Source organism: Rhopilema esculentum, chromosome 7 (genome assembly GCF_057945365.1).
Source record: "Rhopilema esculentum isolate cy_ngs chromosome 7, ASM5794536v1, whole genome shotgun sequence".
NCBI lineage: Eukaryota > Metazoa > Cnidaria > Scyphozoa > Rhizostomeae > Rhizostomatidae > Rhopilema > Rhopilema esculentum.
Genome location: NC_142821.1, coordinates 1,676,840 through 1,696,916, shown reverse-complemented (window position 1 = coordinate 1,696,916; position 20,077 = coordinate 1,676,840). Strand labels below are relative to the sequence as shown.

Genomic DNA, 20,077 nt, shown 5'->3' with positions numbered 1-20,077 from the left:
CTTGGACAGAAAGAACTTCGAGGTTGTGTACAAATACAATGTATCAATTGCCGCATTTACAAATTATGTATTCCCGCGTTAATCTTACAAAATACTTTAGGTCGAAAATAGTTGCAAGCTATTTTGAAAAATCTGAATAGTATTCAAATGAATTAGCGGTGAAAGATAAACATACGAATTTACAAGAATGTATGCATAATAAGAAGAATGCAAGTACGAAACCATGTCATAAAACCCTAATTATCAAACGTTAAAGACACATTGCTGACAATGGGCCTTTGCGAGCGTGGCGACGATCCAAACAATGGCAGTAAACTTCTACAGATTAACCAAAATTGTCTGAAAATGCATTATGGGATGCTTGCATAGCGCAATGGCTCATTGTTAGCAATGATTCTTTAAGAAACCATCTATGGAAAGTTCAGAAAACGTAACAAGGAGATTGAGGGATGGGATATGGAAAGATGCAAACTGAAGTCGGTTTTATAATCCAGAATTATTGGAAAAGAAATTAAATTTGATATAAACCGATAGTTTCAATATAAGTAGTTACAATCTAAAATTGTACGATAAAATGCCAAATCCAAGATGCTATTGCTAGCTTTTTGCTCCTTAGACAGAATTGAAAAGAATTAACAAAGAGCCTCTTGTCAGTACACCATCATGGAATCCATTTAAAAAAACAAATGAAACATGAACAGCTGTGCTGGGAATCATTGAGTAAGCTCTAATCCAATGCTGATTTAAAGAAAACGTTCTTACTGGATAACTCTTTGCGGTATCATATAATTTAAGTCTACAAAGTGTCGAAGACAAAAGCATAATCTAAAATTGATACTCTTGTAGCAACAAATACATCTGACCCAAAACTATAAGCCCAAAGCGAAAAGTTCATGATAGGAAGATCAACAGACTTAAGTGTTTTGATCAATGAGTCATTAATATACATTGGCTTGGGTAAAAAGCATAATGTTTAAGCTCAAACCGGTGCTTCTTGAACCTTGTTCGTCTCCCCTAACATGTTCAGTGATCTACTACAAATAAACTAAAAGATGATGAAACGAATACTGAAAAAACGATGTGATGGAAGAAGACATAATATGTTACATAGAAATGGGAAATGCTCAAAAGGACCGTGATAGTGACGATGATTGACAGTTATGATGACTGACAGGTGACGATAATGACTGATTTGTGATGACCTTGAAAATCATCATGGTGATGATGATAATGACATATAATCAATGGAAAATACATCGGATATACAAATTTTAACTGCACGAAGAAGACAAGCAAGGAAACGGGTATGAATGTCCACAACCATCTACTTATGGCTCTAAACACTTCACTCACAGTTGTCAACATGCAACAGTGCTCAAAGTTTGAAAACAACGGCAAAAAGAGACTACCCAACTTTATAACAAATCGGACAACTTAAATTCAAAATAATGGATGAAAAAGTGCAGTACAGTGCACGAAGCTTTGATGTTTAGCAGTTTGGAGAAATTTTGATTAGGGGAAAGGTTTGGAAAAACTCTGAAAATCAAGTAAAAATGAAATGGTTTAAGTTGAATATATGAGAGTGTTGATGAGCAGTAGTTTAATAAGAGCATGCAATGCTTTAAAGAAGCTGAGAGGGGTAAAAACATAAGAAAAAATTAACCGACAAAGTGCTGATCTGCGGTTTGCATGAAATACTGTAATATATGTAGCAAAGTGTTTTGACATCAAGTTGACTGTTTGAAGAATAAAACGATAAAGAATTAATATATTGATTTCAAGCGGTGGTTTTAGCCCTTTAAAAACTATACTTACTTAACAAGTCAAATCTACACACCGCAGTTTTCGAATTACCAAACCTAGTTTTCAACTACACTAAAAATTAATTCTAACGAGAGAAAATCTAACGCAAAAATTCAAAACAAGTAATTCAAATTCTAATCCACCTCTTCAAGTTCACTTGGCATGAAGAATGAAAGCGTATGCCAGCGAGTGACTCGTCTGTCAGATTTCTTCATTGTCTCAAACCAGTGCTTTAATGCCTCCCCCCTTGCATTGATCCCCAAAGTCAAGGATCCTATAAAGTAAACAAAATGTCACTTCACATTCTGCTTTTACTGCATAAACAAACTATTTCCTGCATAAGTTTAACTTCAATAATTTATATTTAAGATTGCATATTCATCAGTTTAATTGAAACAATATTTGTTCTCTCCGTCAAAGAGATCTATTTTTGCCCAAAATCTGAGAAATCGATTCTTTGATTGCCCAAAATCTAGAAGAGAATATAGACAAGAGTTTTTGTTTGAACACATCGTCGCAATTCTGTGTATGCTTTTAGCATTGTCTGCAAGGAATATCTGAATATTCTTTGATGCCGTTCAGAACTAGACTAAGCCATGTGGTTTTCACCTTCTGACGTATCTCCTGTCATGTTTAAAGAAATCATTTCAATGAGGCCTTGCTGGAAAATGTAGAAGATGCTGGGAGATGTCAAAATCTCAATTACAAAAAGACAAAGTCCAATTACATGCGAAAGAAGAGACGTATGATTCAAGGGAAAAAATACAAGATATGTGCTTATGAAAAGATCAAAGGTTTTATCAAAAAGATTTTTGACGGCCCGCTAAAAAGATATTTAAAATTGAGAAAAAACAGAAACGGATGGGTATGTTTGTGTTTACATTGGGAAATGTGTTTAAAAAGAAGTTCTAAAAAATCGATCTTCTGTGTGACAATTCCTTCATAACTAACAGATCAATACACTTAGAAACAGTGCAGACAAAACTATATTCAACACAGTGATAAAATAAGACAGATAAACGTACCAATGAAGTCATTTTTAGTTCCAACATCATAGTCCCACACTGTTATACACAATGTTTTCTTGACCAGTTCATCGTGTGATATTTCATAAGTAAATTCCTTGAAAAAAATAGCTTGAAATTTTAGGGGCCTGATGTCCAGCAAACAGTCTTTAATGTAAAATCGAGAGTCGAAATATTTTCAGACGTATGTTATGGAGCCATTGCAAAAAGCTTGAACTAAAAAGCCGCTACAGGAAGATATATCAGAATCACTGAGTCAGCAATAAAATTCATCGAGTGTGGATCGCATTTCCAGAATAATACAATAAAATTATTTTTAAAAAACCAAGACAACATTTAGGACAGTGGAAAAATTTATTTTTGAAAAGTAGCAAAATGTCTTCTGATCAATAATATTATCTCCAAAGTTGTATGTTTTACTAAGGTGAACATCACTTGATAAAATTCCAGAGACATCAAATAGAAAAAATGCCCCTTGGATATCAGCCTTTCAAAGTCTAAGTTATTTTAAACTTAACTGATTAACTGCATTTAACAAATATTTTAAATCGATATTTAAAAAGGCTTTCTACAATTAAAAGAAAAGGATTCGAATCGTCAACTTAAAGGGGCAGTGGAGAATATTGGTTACCACAAACCTCATTAAACTCAGGATTCAACGTCTTTTTCTTGATAGCTGTTTTCTTTTTCGACTTTTTCTTTGGGTCTGGTAGAAGGTAGCTGTAAATACGAAATATTAAACTTGATAACAGATCCGAATGAAGCTGAACGAATGAAAAATTCCAGTAAAAAATGTACTGAAAAGGAGTTGTAAAGATGGTTGTAGGTTTCGGTAGCTGCGCCGCCTGCGTTTGGCGGAGAAATCTCGGGGGATTACCTCACTTCGGAATTTGTGCCAGGAGGTGCAAAGAAGGTTATTTAACTTACAATATCATTCTGAATCTGAACCAATATTAAGTTAAACTTTATGGAAACATTCGACTTTTATTTTTAAGCAATATCACTGTTATCTATAAAAATCTAGCTACCAGAATATACCCAAATTTCCTATTAAATGACTGCGGAACAAATATGAACGTCACATGATATTCAATATGTGTTTAAGGAACATAGATAAGGAACACAGACTTTTGGCTCATTTCTGTTGCTTCAGACCTTTTTAACAATGAGATGGCATATGATTTCATAAAGAGATTTTTCTTGAAGAACTCAGCTCTCTTACCAACAATAAAAATAGGGCTAGTATGCTTATATACAAATAAGGTATACACTATACAGACAGAATATAGACGAGCGACACCAATTAGTACCAAGTCGGACTAAAAGGTGGTTTTTCCGGACCCTATTGATAACAAACAAAGGAAATCCCGACGTGACTTTAAATGGTGTTATACAGTAAACGCCTTGTTTATTTCAATAGACTGACATCCATTGACGAATCTCCTAACAATATATCTTTAATTCTTATCATTATATGACGTACTTTCATTGAAAGCACAATAAGTCCTAGAGCAAGAAGTCAAGACAAACAACACCAGGATACAAAGAAAATGCGTAAGCTGGATGAATTTCCCCATATTATTGTCATTTGTCATCATACTTCAACAGCAGATGTGATGCTTAGAAAAATTCGTTGCAATAAAAACATTGTGAAAACCAGTTGAAACTAAGAAATAGAATCGGCGTCGAATTTCGTTTGCTTAATTTGCATCAACAAGTGATCAACAAAAAAAAGATAAGTTTTTCATGGAAACAAAGCTCGTTTTTAGGACACGGGATTCGATAAAGTAGACAAAAAACAAATTAAGAAACGCTAGGTAGAAGTATGACATAGTTTATCATATGTCCCATGTTTGCTAGAATGACGACAGAAATGGCCCAAAATGAGCTTAAGTTTTTCAAGGAAAAAGACCTGCAGTACTTGAAAGGTAAAGCTGTATGGAAGATGTAATAAAAACATGGGCCTAGCAAAAAGTTTTAGAAATTGGAACCAGGGCGCATCTAGAGATGGACACTCTAAACTTTGAACACCTCTTTTTCACTGGGTCCACAAAATGCCTCCTTTCCAGTTAGCGTCCCTAAACGTCCGGAACTTTTTACCACATCAATGCTCAGACATAGCATATGAAATATCCATTGAAATGCTAACAACCTTCCTTGTTAAACCAACTCGTAACCATTATTAGTTCGGTATCTCATTGACGAATCTTTTAAAAGCAACGCTAAAGATGGACCCATTGGCATTCCAATTCCTTAAGACATTGTTTCATTTAGATGTCTACAATATTATAAAAACAGGAAAAGTAGAACAGCATTAGTTTATTCCTGTGGCTTTCTATTTACATCTCTCAGAATACATGATAACTGATTAGAGAGCTCACCATTTCACATAAGGATCCGAGTACCCATTGGGATCCATCGCCTTGAGACCAGCGCACCTAATGATTCCAACTACAAGCTTTTGTTGCTTCGATAAGTAATGCAGAGCGAGCTCAATTCGGCCTGGGATGTCATCAACGTCGACGATTTCTTCATATGAAATGTCCTGAACAAAATCAAGCTGCTAATAAAATAATAATCGAAATGCTTTTGTTGTCTTAGCATTATCAAATGCAATACTTTTGCATTAATGCTTTTCTGGTACTGAAGAATATAGCCAAAACAGTACAAAAAATAGTAGTTATACTTGTCGTCACAAATAACAAATGACAAATCACGCAAAGATGAAACCATAGAGTATAAATGAAAGTCAAAATTACGTCAGATTGTTCATCCAGAAGCCTTCTAAAACGCTGAACTGGCCTATTGATGAGGCTCTTCAACGGCACACAGGTTTCTCCGATAAACGCGTTGCTTGAAAGTTTGTTTTCATCCATTACTGATAACCTGACGATTAAAATTAATATGATTATCACTCACTGGTTGTTGGAGAAACAAAAAACCAAGAACATACAATTCAAAACGTGCTTTGCCTACATCAAAGTAAAAGGGCTCAGCAAAAGAGAAAAGAATTGGTATACTATAGCAGATTGGTATATTTGTGAATCTTAGGTTTTAGGCGTTTGCAATCATTCCACATTTTCTCAGACAAAATTGGAGATTTCTTTAGCTTCGTCTAACTAATATATCAATATGAAAATGCAAGCTTGATCTAACTTGCAAGGAATACAGAATCATTAAAGTGAGAAAAGATAAAATCAAATCGAAGACAGAAGAACAAAAGCTAGAAATTGCCAGTAAAATTGAGATTTATCTAAAAACCTAGCAAACATCGTCTGACAAATACAGTGAATCACTACGAGTTTAGCAAAGGATTGTGCTGGATACCTGAGTATCTTTTGCGAAATGTCTTTTTGTGAAATTCCATGGTAAATCAACGTCTCATTGAAAACTGGATTTAAATTCTTCAATACTGTTTGAGTTCTTTTCTTCGTTGACTAAAGAGCAAACAGCAATACATGAAAAAACGAAGCTGTTGAAACCGTCTTAAAGACTAAACAAATACTTAGAAAAAGGAAACAAGTGGGCTGTTCATTGAAGCTACGGTCGATAACAGCTCTTCTTTAAATGGCAATACACAAAAGAACATGCAGACTAGACCTACTAGAGGTAGACCAGATTCAATCAAAGTATTTATCTTCACTCAGGGCAACAACTTTCTGCTACTTTGAAAACATTCCTCACAAACCTAATAAAGGAAGACAGTGTCTTCGCGTGGACTTTTCATATTTTGTGCGAGGTCAATAAGTGCATGACCAACATGCTTTCTGGATTCTTTTAATTTAACGCCCTTAACGCGAAAATCTAGATGGGTAGATGTTATGAGAATACTTCTCAGTAGCGTACAGCAAGGTATATTCCATTTCCATAACGCTGCTATCAACTCACAACAGGAAAAACACATCACATAAGGATATGAAAACGAGAAGCCAACAAAATACAAACATCATACAACCCAAACAACAAACTCCTGCTTGATTGCAGTGACAGGCAAGTGAAGGCAATCGGGCGACGTCAACCTTTAAACTAGGATGAGGTCCCTGTTAAACCAGCTATTTCCAGCTAAAATACAAGCTAGAATTCAACCTGACGCTTTACGCATTCTCGTTTTCTTTAGGGAAAACGTTACCTTAGCAACCAGAAAAATTGGACTGTCGGATGACTCAAAATTCATATTAATTCAGAAGCATCCATGATACATGCAGTTCAAAAAGGATTTGCTTCCTACTCAAAGTAGCTTGCTATTAGAAGGTTCCTGAAAATATCAATCCTCTGTTTAAAACGGAAGATATAAAATGCAGAAGGATGTCTTCTACCTCAAAAACTAAGATGGGATATAAAGGAAATACCTTCAAAGCTCCAGGTAAAAGATGCGCTTTTACATATGGGTCCGAAGACTTCCCATGATCCATTGCCTTCAAACCCTTTCAAGAAACAAGATCCCATTATATGTTGACTTCAAGATACGCCTTCAGAAAAATCTGTTTTAAGGTACTGATCGCATTTCGATCAAACAAAACACGTCTTAAACTGGTTATTTAGTTAGTGTTATAACGGAGTGCCAATTTTTAATTAAATTGATCAAAATTGTAAGAGAGGGCGACAGAAGTATACAGGATTCAGTCAATATCAGTTATGAGATTAAGTCAAAATATAAATATAGGTTAAAACATAGGATCGCAGTATATTGGATTCAGTTAAAATTATGACTAGCTTTGAAGTTTAGCTAGGCCAGCTTAGGCATTCTACTTGGGGATTTAAAATGTTTCGACTACATCAAAACTGAAAATACGCGCAACAAACTAAAACACAATGGGTTGCGAAATTCGAATGAATCATTCAGTTAAATGGCTTGATTTCTGCAGATATACTCTTGTCTCCACTGCCGATGCTACACTTTCAACTGGCTTAAAGATTTATTGATTTGAAAAGTGGTTATAAAAATTAACATTTAACTTTGGTGCCTTTTCCAGAGTAGTCAAACCGAGGTAAGAGTAGGCTGGTGGCGGCGCCAAGGGTTATGGTGGGGTAAATTACCCCCCAATTTTGTCAAAACATTGTCCGCATAGTCTATCTAGAAATTGATTAAAAAACGTTAGGTAGGGGTAGATCCTATTTTCACCTGAGGAAAATTCAACTGAAACGGGACAAAAGGGGCGTGGTCTCACTCATCACGCCTATTCCCCTCCCACTCTGCAGTAGCTGGCGCCGCCACTCGGGTAGGCGAAGATTCAATAGGAACTTGTGGAGATTTTTCGTCGGAGAATGGATCGCAGAATAATCAGTGCATTGGTTTAGCTTGTGATGATCAAATGAACTTAAACATTTGTTTCACACCATCAAAAACGACAAACGGGAGGTTTGATTGATCAATTAATGTCCTTTAGCAGATGTAAATAGCGATTTTTGACCAAACCGAAAAATCCTTTTAATACAAAAAGGTTGAAGGGGAAAAGGTCTCTGTGTCAAAGCCACGTTCTTCATCAAATATTTTCAAAACATTTTTCAGTTTTTAGCAAAATAAAATAATCCAAAGTGATATTTGAAGGGTGATATTTGATATGTGAAATAGTTAACCCTCAAAGTCTACACGAAGATTGTCGAGCCTACAAGCAATTAGACCAGGCTGTTGTTTGTTACGAATCATGCAGGCTGTTTCAAGTGCATTCATTACCAGAAGCCATCTGAGAGTTTAATAACGATATAAAACAGCGTTGTAAGATAAAATAAAATAAGTGAATCACCTTTCCACAGTGAACGATCACCAACAGTTCTAATGTTTTCGAATCATATTGTAGCGTAAACTCCAGCATGCCAAGGGGTCCTTAAAAGAGAGGTAGCGAAGTTTTATGAATTAGACTGATAAAACCATTGAAACAATAGAATGAAACTTAACGATAGAAAGAACATCTTGATCTCACAATGATAAAAGAGTTTAAACTAATGACGTAACACAATATATAACCATTACGAAATACTTCTGACTGTGCAAAATTAGTTAAATGTGTAACAAATTGGCTGAAATATGACCACACGAGCAATGCTCTCTCCCAATCAAATCTATGTAGTTTGGTTTTGGTTTTTAAAATCTAAGAACAATCTAAAACAGCACATTTTCATCAGCAACTCAGTTCTCCCCCTTACTATATCTTAGCCAGTGTGCAACATGTTTAACTGACTTGGTATTTTAAAGGGTATCTATTGGTATTCTTCCAGGGAAGGTGGTCAAAAGTCAAACAATTTTAAAACAGATTTCTGATGACGTCACACTGTTACTCCGTTGTACAAAGATTATGATTCAAGTTCTTTTAAACATCATTGTAACCCATTACAGAGACGGAATGAAAACGGCGATTTCATACCACAAATTAAACATATCAAGTCATTAACAATTTAGAACAGAGGGCAAGGTAAAAAAGAGCGGGTTTGTAGACACGCTCTACCAATAGGCAAGAAACCTACCAAATGATTCAGGTTTTTCTTCTGATTCTTCTAGACCATTTTCTTGTTCGTAGCTTTTAAAAATTTGATCAATATCCTGATCGTCTTTTCCCTGCCCTGATTCAGATTCGTCCTTTGGGTTCTGCGAGTGTGCATCTTTTCCCTTCTTTCGAAACTTCATTGCTAGCTTCTTCTTGTTTTCTGACATGTTGCTAGTAGACCTAGGCCTAATTCGAGGGCTCAGTGAATCATTAGACCCAAAGCCATCGGCTTGGTCAAACGCATTTGCAAAAGATGGGTGTTGCTGAGAATCTGGTGTCTCAGGTATCAACGATATTTCAGGTGGCGTGACAGAACGAGGTATTTCTGCAAGGAAAAAAGTTATGTAACATGAAAAAATACAGTCAAAGCTGGGTTTGGCCTTATCTTGATATATCGCTCTCTTAATAACACCCCCTCTCCAATAATTCCTTCTATTCCAAGAAAATGTTTAAAACAAGTCTTAATTCTCTTGAAGCCCCCATCTCTGTTAAATCCCTTTTTCTTTTTATCCTGCCTTATGGACGTCCAAAATCGAATAGGCCCAAAGGAGCATTATATAGCGTTTACAATGCTGTTCAAAATCTTGAAGACTTATGACCTTAACTAAACAACATGAAGGAAGAACAAGCAGAAATTATGTGTGAGAAAAGGATTACTTATCCGGGCGACGAGATTTTATGCAGAAACCGTTTACAGTAGCAAATGAAGAATTGAAAATGATCACACAAACATACAAATACAAAAAAAACCATCACTTGTAGTATCATTTTATAAGATCAAGAATTTCGCTTAGGTGAAGTCATATTTATTTCTTATCGGACTGATTTCTGAAGTGTGTTAATGAAAACACGAAAGTTTAAATTTAGTAAACCTACATAAAAACAAATAATGCGAGCCTCAAAACATGGAAGTGATACGAAATTTGTTCAATAAAAAAGTATCTTTAACCTTTGCTGACTTCACTAACATCGATGCCAAGATTAAATCCATTTGTTTTTCCTTGGCAAGCATCAGATGATACCTCGAAGTACGATGAAATATCATCATCAGTTTCTTCGCCAGATTCGTCTGTGATTTCGTCTGGAAAACAAAATCAAATCACCTGATTCAAGAATCACAGCGTGGTGATAGTAAAAATAATTTTTGCTCCCTTGAATCGTAGTTTTTGCTTCCAATCAAAATCCATTCTTACATTATCCTCCACCGTTTTTCAATCAAAATCACTTTCAAAATATCAAAACTGTTCTGGCACTAAATCTTGCTTGTTTTTTAACATTAAAACAATTTGAGATGTAAAAAGTAGCTTGACAGCCAAACAACATAGAAGTAGGCTGCATCAAAAACCTTCAAACCATCTCTTCCATGATCGTACATTGAATCAAGAAATTTCTCACAGGTCATATATTCAAAACGTTTCGAAAGGCGTCTTGCTCTCTTAAAAACCAACTTTTGCAATTTAGATCAGTTTGCCAAAGAAATTTTTTATTTGGTACGTCTTCGCGTCTCCCAAACTGGTTGTCTGCAGAGAACACGGAAAGGCGGAAAGAAAGCATAATTATGTATCTTTGCAAAGTAAAAAGAAATTTATACATAGTACCCAGTTTCTGGATACAAATTTTTGCTTGTTTCGGTCATTATCGACCTTTATATTCGGATGAAAAGTACTTTAGAATGTCATATTTCCAATTTTTCTTGCCATCCTGCAATTGTCTGGTACCAAAAGTTTATTTGGTCCAATGTGTTGTGTTAAGAAAATTTGGTTAGAAAACTGAGCTTACCGTCTTCCGTAAAGAAAGATGGCCTTCTAATGCTTGTGGTCACAGATGCTCGTGGATTCAGAAGGTTGACTGGATCATATCCTTCTGGGACATCATACCCTTCTGCTCTCTAAAAAGCAGAATAAACTAGATGCGTGAAAAACTCCCTGCTTTGGCATTTCAGTCAACAGAGAATCCCTTTTTCTAAATTTCTGTCATTTTAAAGCTTACTGTCATGAAGATTTGAACTGTCAACCAACAGGAAGTTTAAAACATAATATATTGGAATATTGGAATAATATAATGCTCAAACTGGCCAGGTCTTCATTTTTTGCTAAATGCTTTTAATTAGAATATAAGAGCTGATTGGGCTGAAAACGTTTTGAATAATTTTATCAGGCAAATAGGTTATTAAACTTTGCTGCATTATGCTGAGAAGTTACAACCAAATAGTTTTAATTAAACATACCATTCTGGCTAATCGTTCTTCTGGGGTTATGAAAACCGGCATACTTTTGAGAAACCAAGCACCTGACTTCTTCCAAAGCTGCAATTAAAAAAATATAACTATGCAATGAAATAGCATTTAAAAAAATTATGCAGCCACAAATAAATGCTCTAGAATAGGAGCAGGTTTCTACAATAAAACCATTAAAATAAATTATAGCCCCTGTTGTATCGTTTGCGACTTAGCTTCCGAAGGTAGTTTTAGGACACTGAAAAGCGATGCTTATCGAGCAGTGTCTTGGTCATTTCTCTCCAAGTGACCACACCTAGATGATTCCTTTGCCTGGAATTACAGAGAGCTTGCAACTCTCCTCACTCTGAGAGAAAGTTTGGTCATGTTAAGGTCTCATGCCACTGATCTTTAGGTCTAGAGTAAACGACCCTAACCTTTCTTGCAACCTATTGATTCACATCCAGGAAAGCAGGGGGCAGGGATAGTTTTAGCCTTGCTTTAGGTCTCTTGCATGTTGGCCCCTCCAAAACTTTCAAGAACAAAAATCGGTACTATGGTCTCTGGTGCCTGCTCACATCAATACAAGATTTGGTTTTGCTTGCAAGTCTCAAAATGACAGACGCTTATTTGAGAAACTAATTTTTCCTTGGATGTGATCAGTTTGTGTTTTAAAAAGCTAAAATTTCCTAAAATTCCATGATTCAAAAGATCCAAAACATAAGGTTGAATATGATTTGCTTATTGGTAAGTTTTTGAGAGAACTGAACATGCAAACACTGAAAGATCAATAAATGCGAAATCTGGCAGATTATCTAGATATACTGTTGTATAATTACCTCCCTTTCTTCCCAACAAATGATACAGAATACTCTTTTAAGCCCTGATGCATCTGCACTCTCTTTAACACATTTCGGGCATACACCCTGTAATATAATGAAAATCTTTTAGAGATAAAGACATTCGATTATATATGAATCTACTTTGATAATGGTTACTAGAGAGCCTGCTGCAGAGACATTAATGGTGTAGACAGAACTCTACACAATTAAAAAGTATATACAACATATTATATTATGACTGGAGCGGCTCAATGTGATTTTGAGCTATTTAGATCGAGATCTACTTAGATGGGCCTCTGTGAACTGCCATTGAAAGAAAAAGGTTCAGGATATTACACAAGAAGTTTCAATGAAACCTTACAAAATAATTTTAAAAGGAGGAAATTCTAAAAGTATCATGTTGTATGCACTCTTAAACATTCACATTGAACATATAATTTATAACAAAAACCTTTTGAAATAAGTGCCCTAACACACCTGAGAACAAACAATGCAAGGTTTTAATGAGCCCTTTTTGATGCCACAAACCAGACATGATGTTTCTCCATCACCTCTTTTGTTGTCTTTCAAGCTGTTCACCTTATCAACAAGAAGTCTAGAAATTCAAACATGTTTAAAGATAAATGAGAGCAGTGGGCTGATAGCCAAATGGCAGACAGTTGGAGGAAGGGTCAGCAACAAACACAAATTAAAATTGCAGTTGCTATTTGTGGAATTAGTGACAGGAAACCGAAAAATAAATCAATTGCAAGAGGTTAATATAGATCAGACGAACAAAAGTTGTTTACATTTTGACTTCAGACAAAAATAAGCCATTGCGATGGGCATCTTGTTGAGGATTTAATTTACTGTATGACAGGCTTTCTGCCCCATGAAAATGAATTGAGAAAGTTTATTCTGGTTCCTACATGATAATCAAATAGGCCTTATGCATAATTTTGAATATAAACATGTTAAATTGAAGCATTCTACAATCTCAAACACAGCATGGATTCAAGTATCATAGAAAATAACTGAGATATCTATGCAACTATATGAATTGAAGGCTAACAGGTTTGCAGTCCTGGTAGTATGAAGTTTATCAGTGCTAGTAATCGCACACATTGTAAGTTTTGGCCTGTGATGATGTGCGATCCACAAAATGGAGACCTTACAATTGTTATGAAAACTTGATAGCCATTTAAATGCCATGTATGTAATTTAATGGAAGTATCACTGTTTGAAAAAGTGTTTGAGGTTTTCATACTACTAAATAGATTTGACAGAATTTAGAAGAAGCTTTTTGAGAAAGCAAATAATTTAACAAAAAGCATACAAGTTTTTAGGCCCTGTTGCCAGTACTCCATTTTCAAATGAGAACGGATTCAAATGATTCAATCTTAGATTTTGAGTTCGATTAATATGCTCAAAAAGGGAGTCATTTGACACCAAACCAAAGTCATTCAAAAACACTTTTCAAAATGGAGTCATTCAAAAATGGAATTATTTGAAAATGCATTGTTTTATTTGGAACAGTGAAGACAGAGGCATGGAGTAATGGAAACACCCACGTTATCATTTTGACCAAAATAAAGTGGCTCAGGGAAATGTGTTCAAGAAAATATGAAAACTGGAATGAGAGAACGGAGACATATAATGAAACATAGTAATTGAAACAGAGCCTTACGGAGTTATAATGCCCCCTGGAAATGCCATCAAGATAAACACACACAAAAGAAATTAAAAAGTACTTTAGAGAAAATAAACAAGAAATTCAAGAAACAAAAGTGAAAAGAATAGCAAGTCAAAACATGGAACTGTGCCTTAGAATAGTGAGTTAAAAATAAAAAACACACCTCTGCAGTTTCAAGCGTGTATGGAGGTGTGCATTTGCGATTGTATGCCTAATATTACCTGGACTGGGTTTGGTTTCATATATCAACATAATGGAAAAGACTTCAAAACACGGCTTCACAAGAAAGCACATACCCTATTCTCTCTTGCTCTTTCTCCTCTACTTCCTTTGCTTGAAGCAAAATATTTGCTATCCGTACTTGCTCTTCATCACTTATTGGTGCAACATAACTTCTTTTGTAGACATTTTCAGCAAAGGTTGACCAACCAATATCTAATCTAAACAACAAATATAAAGAAAAAATCTAAATCACAAGGAGGCAGAAACAACTGGGTGCTTACATTTTTATTTATTGATGCTGAGTAAGTGCAATCAGGATGAGAAACAAAACCTTAGAACTTTCAAACTATCAAAATTGAATATAACAAATATGATCAAAGAAACTTTTGCTGAAACCTTACCAAGGAAAAAACAAAATTGAAATAAAAAGGTTATATTGTTTCTTTGGCAGTTTAAAGGTGCAGAAGCTGTAAAAAGGGAAAGGTCAGTTACATAATCTCTAATACAAATGTATCTTAATTTGAAACTTTATACCACTTCAACTGCACTGTTCATCAAAGGCAGTTATTTCTACCAAAAGAATCCAAATCTTTTAAAGAGGCTGCTCTTTTCAAGTGGGGAATCTAAAAAGGTGAATACCATTCCACATGTCAAGTGGGACATACCATTCCACATGTAAAGTGGGACATCATCCCATTTCTATGGGCCTCAATGCCTTTTAAGTAAAAACAAAAAACCAAAATATGTTATTTTCAAATACCTTCCTCTAAGTGCCAGCTGCCTGTCATTAGGACAAACAAATTTATCGACATGATCATTCCCAGATTCCATATTAAAGAGGTCTTTCAATCTAAACCATTGCTATTCAGAATTTGTTCATTCTGCCTTCAGGTATCTATAACAAGTTAATGTGGAAACTTGTCAAGCAGACAGGTAATAAAAATACACAATGCATAATAAGAATAATGCTAACTGAAACTGTTTGATGACAAGATCAGGTAAATTGCTATGAAGTAGACAAATAAAAGTTTTGTTTTATCACTTCAAATTAACATATGCTTGCCCCTTTTGAATAAAATATATCATATGGTTTTCCTACTATAATTGCTCATTATGTTCACTTTCCAAGCAACTTCAAGCATTTGGTTCTATTACCAACATTTTTCAAGACTGGTGCCCGCTATGGGCAATAAGTGTATGAAATTAGAATTCTTTTCATGTCATTTTGAACAGGTGAGACAAATTCAAACATATCCATGTTATTCTGGGTGGTGATTCATAACAATTACTACCACATTATTACAAAACAAATATTTCCCTTTAATTAGCATTTATTACAGAAAAGCAGGCTTTTCAAGCCTACTGTATCATTAGCTGTACACTAGACTGGAATCTATGGGGCTTCATGCATATCTATATTATCATATTTACAGTCATAACTGTGGTGTAGCAGAAAAAACTGTTCCCTTTTGTCACAGTGGGCAGAAGTGTACAGTACGAGCCCACTGCTTAGACCTTTCAGGGTTCCTGGAAACCCAAAAATATTGCTAATAGCCCTCTAGTTCCAGTATAAACAGCACTGGTTGATGCAACTAGCAAACTCTTAACAGACTGTTGAACAATGCTACATATCCAGTTGAGGTGACAGGCACTGGTAATGGGCAGTCATCGACACAGGAACTGGGGCACTGAGGGCACATCCTTCCAATGATCAGAAACAGAGGTAAAGTGCTTGCATGCAGCTCATGGAAATGCCCCCCCTTTGCCAACAAGTGCCTTCTATATTTACAATGGAAATTCCATATAATTCACCGTTACAGGTTGATATCATCAAATCTGCATCTCGCCATCTACAGATCTTTCTAAAAAATGGACTTCAGATTTGAAATCTTTATCTTGAAATTAGTTTATATTGAGAACTCCATATTGTTTGGACCGTTAGGTCACGAGTTACTTTGTTTTGAATATTTAGATATTTCTTCAGATTTGACCGGAATTTGCTGCTGTAGTGAAGAAATTTCACTACAGCAACAAATTTCATTGAAATGTGTAGGAAAAGCAAAATTTTGAAAATGGGGTTATTCGCTGCCTGACGGCCCAGACAACATGAACATTTCGGCACATAGTATTTTGAACTTAAAGATTTCCATTCTGTGATCCATTTTTGGTAGATAAGAAGATAAAAAATTGCCTGGAACAGAGAATAGGTTAGAAAAAATACTTTGGATCTATCAGGATGCATGAAAAATGAGTGTGCTTTTAGTCATCTTAAATCCATGTGTATAGGCCATGGGCAACTTGGTTTCATTGACATTATTGTTGTTGTTTACATCAAAAAACACGTCGGTCCTGTTAATTTAAGTCGCCAAAACTTTATTTAATAATGTGGATATCAGCTTTATTACTTTAGCTATACATACCTGACTTTATCTGAAATTATATGTTTGCATTTGTTTCTGATTAGAATCGCAAAGCAATCTAAGCGTCAAAATCAAATATTTGACAACCGTTGAAAGGAGAGTCAAACAGCGAAAGGTGCTGCAACAGGTACTAGATGCAGCAATAATTGAGCCACGTGATAAAAGTAGGTACAATATGCATTACAATTTTATCAGCAAAACATTGGGTATCAACTTTCATGCAGGAAGGTAGGCATTAATTTTGACATAGCCTGCCAGGTTCTTAAGTCGCCCTAGGAAGCAAACATATTCCTCGATAATAGAGGAACACGTTTCGTTTAATTACAGCTGAAAGTTTTGCGATGAAAGCCAAATGAAAATAAAAACTTTGCAAAGTCCAAAGGAAGTATTACAACGAGGTCTTGGTTGCCACACGAAATGACCAAGCACCCATTTGTATAGCTCTTTGTAACTCACCAATTATTTGCACACTTTTCGAGAGTACTTTGTATGAGGTGTGAATGGATCCATGTCCCCAAACTAAACAAATTATCGCCCTAACATCAACATAACAGCACAATGCAAAACTCCAAAAGTCCTTGAATTAATTAGGCCTATACAAAAAGCAATATTACTACTTGTTTGTTTCTATAAAGTAACGCATGCGTACATGCACACAGGAACCTCTGGGTGAGACTGCCTGGCTCCGCCCTTCAAAACAATGTAATAATGACCGGGAATTATTCTAAATTATTAGACCAAGCAATAAATAGCATCAATGCCAAATCATATCGAAAGTTGTTTCCCATTTTTAGTGGACTATTGAAGTCAGTGTCGAATGCTGATAATAAAGAAGCGAAGTATGTTTTTCGCACTTCCTTGAATTTTTCAACCTTTTCGCATTCAGATCTCTGTCAACTTGCACTGATTATTGGATTATTGGATCTTGTTCGTGCTAGACGTGGCTGCAAACAATTTCCTTTTTTTTGATGCGCAAGATTGGCTTTACACTAATTTGCATTTAGTCTACAATGCCCACGCTGCTCCGCTTTCCAAGTAATTCGACCGCTTCAGAACCGCCAACACGAAGAAATTATTTCGCAGTTGATTCAGAAGGACTGGGATCTTAATGGTCAGTTCTAATGAGTCATAAGTCTCTGAATATCGTGTACTATATAACAAACATAATGATGTAAGACGACGAAAAATATTGGAAACTTAGGTCTCATCCTGAAACTATAAGTTGGTTTTGATTTGGAAGCCAGCATACTTTTACTGAAAAGCCTCCACGATGACCTGAAAAGCACTAAATTTCACATCAAGTATTTACCGTTTCTTGCTAAGGCTATTTTCAAACAGTAACTCAGAAACTCTTATCAGATTCGCTTTGAGTTATTAAGGATTTCTTCGATACCACTGTTGCTCCTTTGAGCTTAGCATAAGGGGCTTGGCTTCCATTTTCTACCATGTTAATTTGTTCCCACCTTATGCTTCCAGTTTATGGAAATCTAATGTAAAATCTTTTATAAACAAGCCACGTGAGCGAGGTCGCCCAACTTACCTAACTGCACTCAAAATGGAGGATGACTGCAATACAATTTTCCAAATCTGACTGAAGTCTTCAATTCTATCCAGCCATCTGCATCCTCGTGTGAAGCTGTTAGAATGAAAAACGGTCTGACAAACGCAGATTGTCTGCAAGGATTTCCGAGCATTTGTGGCTAATTCTATGACGCTCGCAAGCTCGACCTTTTCAACAAAGAAGAGCTGTTGAAATTTATATTCTCAAATCTTTGAACAAATGTATCAGGTAAACATTCAAATCATGCGAAAAAGCAATCATTGCACAATTAGCCAACGAATTTTTTAAGCTTGAGATCGAATCAAAACAAAGATGTCACTGTACAGGGCCTACAACATTTCTTATGTTTTGATACGTACCAAATCAACTTACTTTTGATAACCCAGATTAGTTAGGAATTACCTACGGCAGTTCTAAATACTACTCAAAACAACACCTCGCGACGCTTTCGAATGTGCCATTATCCTCCTGGTGGCACAATTATCTTGAAGAGATAAAGAACAAATCGAATACTATTTTATTTTTTCGGAGTGAAGAGCTCCAAGCTTTTTGCTATGGCGGTTGATTTATCTAATCCTTACATTTAGATGATATAACTCTATGCGGAAAAAGTATAGAGACCAAACTATGCTTTAATTTGATTGAATTAGCATCTCCGTTGTTTTTGCATTAAAGCACTAAACTGCAGAACCAAGACCATACAGTCAGATTACAAAGTTTTCTATTGCTGAAAGAAGTTTTCATTAAATGATAACTAGAACCGTGATTGTTTGTCTTGCTAATATCTGGTTGTTTGTAGCTATAAAGTATTCCTCTTGGAATATCCAATATTTTCTTTTATGAGAACATTATAATTCAATATAGGTTCCTCTTAATTAGTTTAATTTTCAACTGCATTTTTTAATTTTTACTGTTTTCCCTCCTTTTTATTTACTTCTTAAAAACAGCTGTCAAAATCAATCCTTTATTCCTTTCTTCCCTACAAAAATTTTTTCTTACAATTTTTGTCTGCTGTTTTGACTCAAAAAGTTACATTATTTTGTCTAAATCTTAAATGTCATCAATATTCCTTTTGGAAACTTTCAATTGTGATTAAACTTGTCGTCAAATATTGCAAGTGGCAATTAAAATTATTCTCGGCGTATTGCGGTGTTTCATATTTGCTACATTTTTATCGACTTTTCGCCGCAAGAACTCCTTGGAGCCCGTCGAGCAGCCTGCTACAGTGGCCTTTTCTTAATTCACAAATTAAAATTTTGTTGCCGAGGCTTATTTTGTTTTCATGGGTAATTGTGGAGTGATAAGCAAGTAAAAATACATAGAAAAGTATTGTAATTATACGTTTTAGTGATTTAAAGGCTGTGATTATACGTAAATACATCCAACAATGGCTTAGTTGGGAATGATTCCTTTGATGTATGCGATGGACAATGACGTCAAAATTAAGAGAATCGAAACTAAATGACTGATACTAAGTTATATCCTTCAAAGCATCCTTGTTATACGTATATCATGAAATTGTTTTTTCCTGTAGAAATATTTCTACACCTAGTTTTGGTTTCAGAACACTTTCTGTATTCATCCCTGCTTATCTTAATTTCTCCACTCGATAGAAGACCCTGATTTTCACGAATGCAACCCTTCCAATAATCTATTCTTTATTGAGGATTTCGCTGTTTTCATCTGTGTTAAAAATGCATCAACTGAATCCTCAGATTGACAACCATTTCGGTATTCTGCAGAGCAAGACGAACCAAGAATTTTCTTAAAGTCCTTTAAAGAAACGTAGTTATCGGAAGACCCGTCAAAATTTGGGTAAAAAAATAAATTAAAAC

General features: G+C 35.3%; 1 protein-coding gene across 4 annotated transcripts; it reads right to left on the bottom strand.

Moving 5' to 3' along the window:
- Nucleotides 1-23: 23 nt before the first annotated feature.
- LOC135683986 (rabphilin-3A) lies at nucleotides 24-18,737 on the bottom strand. 4 transcript variants are annotated; one of them, XM_065199416.2, is made up of 17 exons: nucleotides 18,222-18,737; nucleotides 15,022-15,156; nucleotides 14,336-14,479; nucleotides 12,845-12,962; nucleotides 12,365-12,451; nucleotides 11,538-11,615; nucleotides 11,090-11,198; nucleotides 10,260-10,391; nucleotides 9,291-9,635; nucleotides 8,573-8,652; nucleotides 7,178-7,252; nucleotides 6,156-6,265; nucleotides 5,588-5,714; nucleotides 5,210-5,391; nucleotides 3,467-3,548; nucleotides 2,829-2,925; nucleotides 24-2,077 (listed from the first exon to the last, which is right to left on the bottom strand). In XM_065199416.2, exons 2-17 carry the CDS (start codon nucleotides 15,090-15,092, stop codon nucleotides 1,938-1,940), a joined length of 1,977 nt encoding a protein of 658 aa, XP_065055488.2. In that variant the 5' UTR covers nucleotides 15,093-15,156; nucleotides 18,222-18,737; the 3' UTR covers nucleotides 24-1,937. The 4 variants fall into 4 exon arrangements, with proteins under 4 accessions (XP_065055488.2, XP_065055487.2, XP_065055491.2 ...); XM_065199415.2 differs by lacking the exon at nucleotides 18,222-18,737 and adding an exon at nucleotides 17,138-18,094; XM_065199419.2 differs by lacking the exon at nucleotides 18,222-18,737 and adding an exon at nucleotides 17,138-18,090 and having other exon boundaries at nucleotides 5,210-5,373.
- Nucleotides 18,738-20,077: the final 1,340 nt, after the last annotated feature.

Coding starts and splice junctions, on each gene's coding strand:
- LOC135683986 (XM_065199416.2), bottom strand. CDS start 15,092: ATGGAATCTGGGAATGATCATGTCGATAAATTTGTTTGTCCTAATGAC. Junction 8,653..9,290: donor AGAAAAACCTGAATCATTTG/GTAGGTTTCTTG, acceptor CTCTCTTTTAAG/GACCCCTTGGCATGCTGGAG. Junction 5,392..5,587: donor TTCTGGATGAACAATCTGAC/GTAATTTTGACT, acceptor TTATTTTATTAG/CAGCTTGATTTTGTTCAGGA.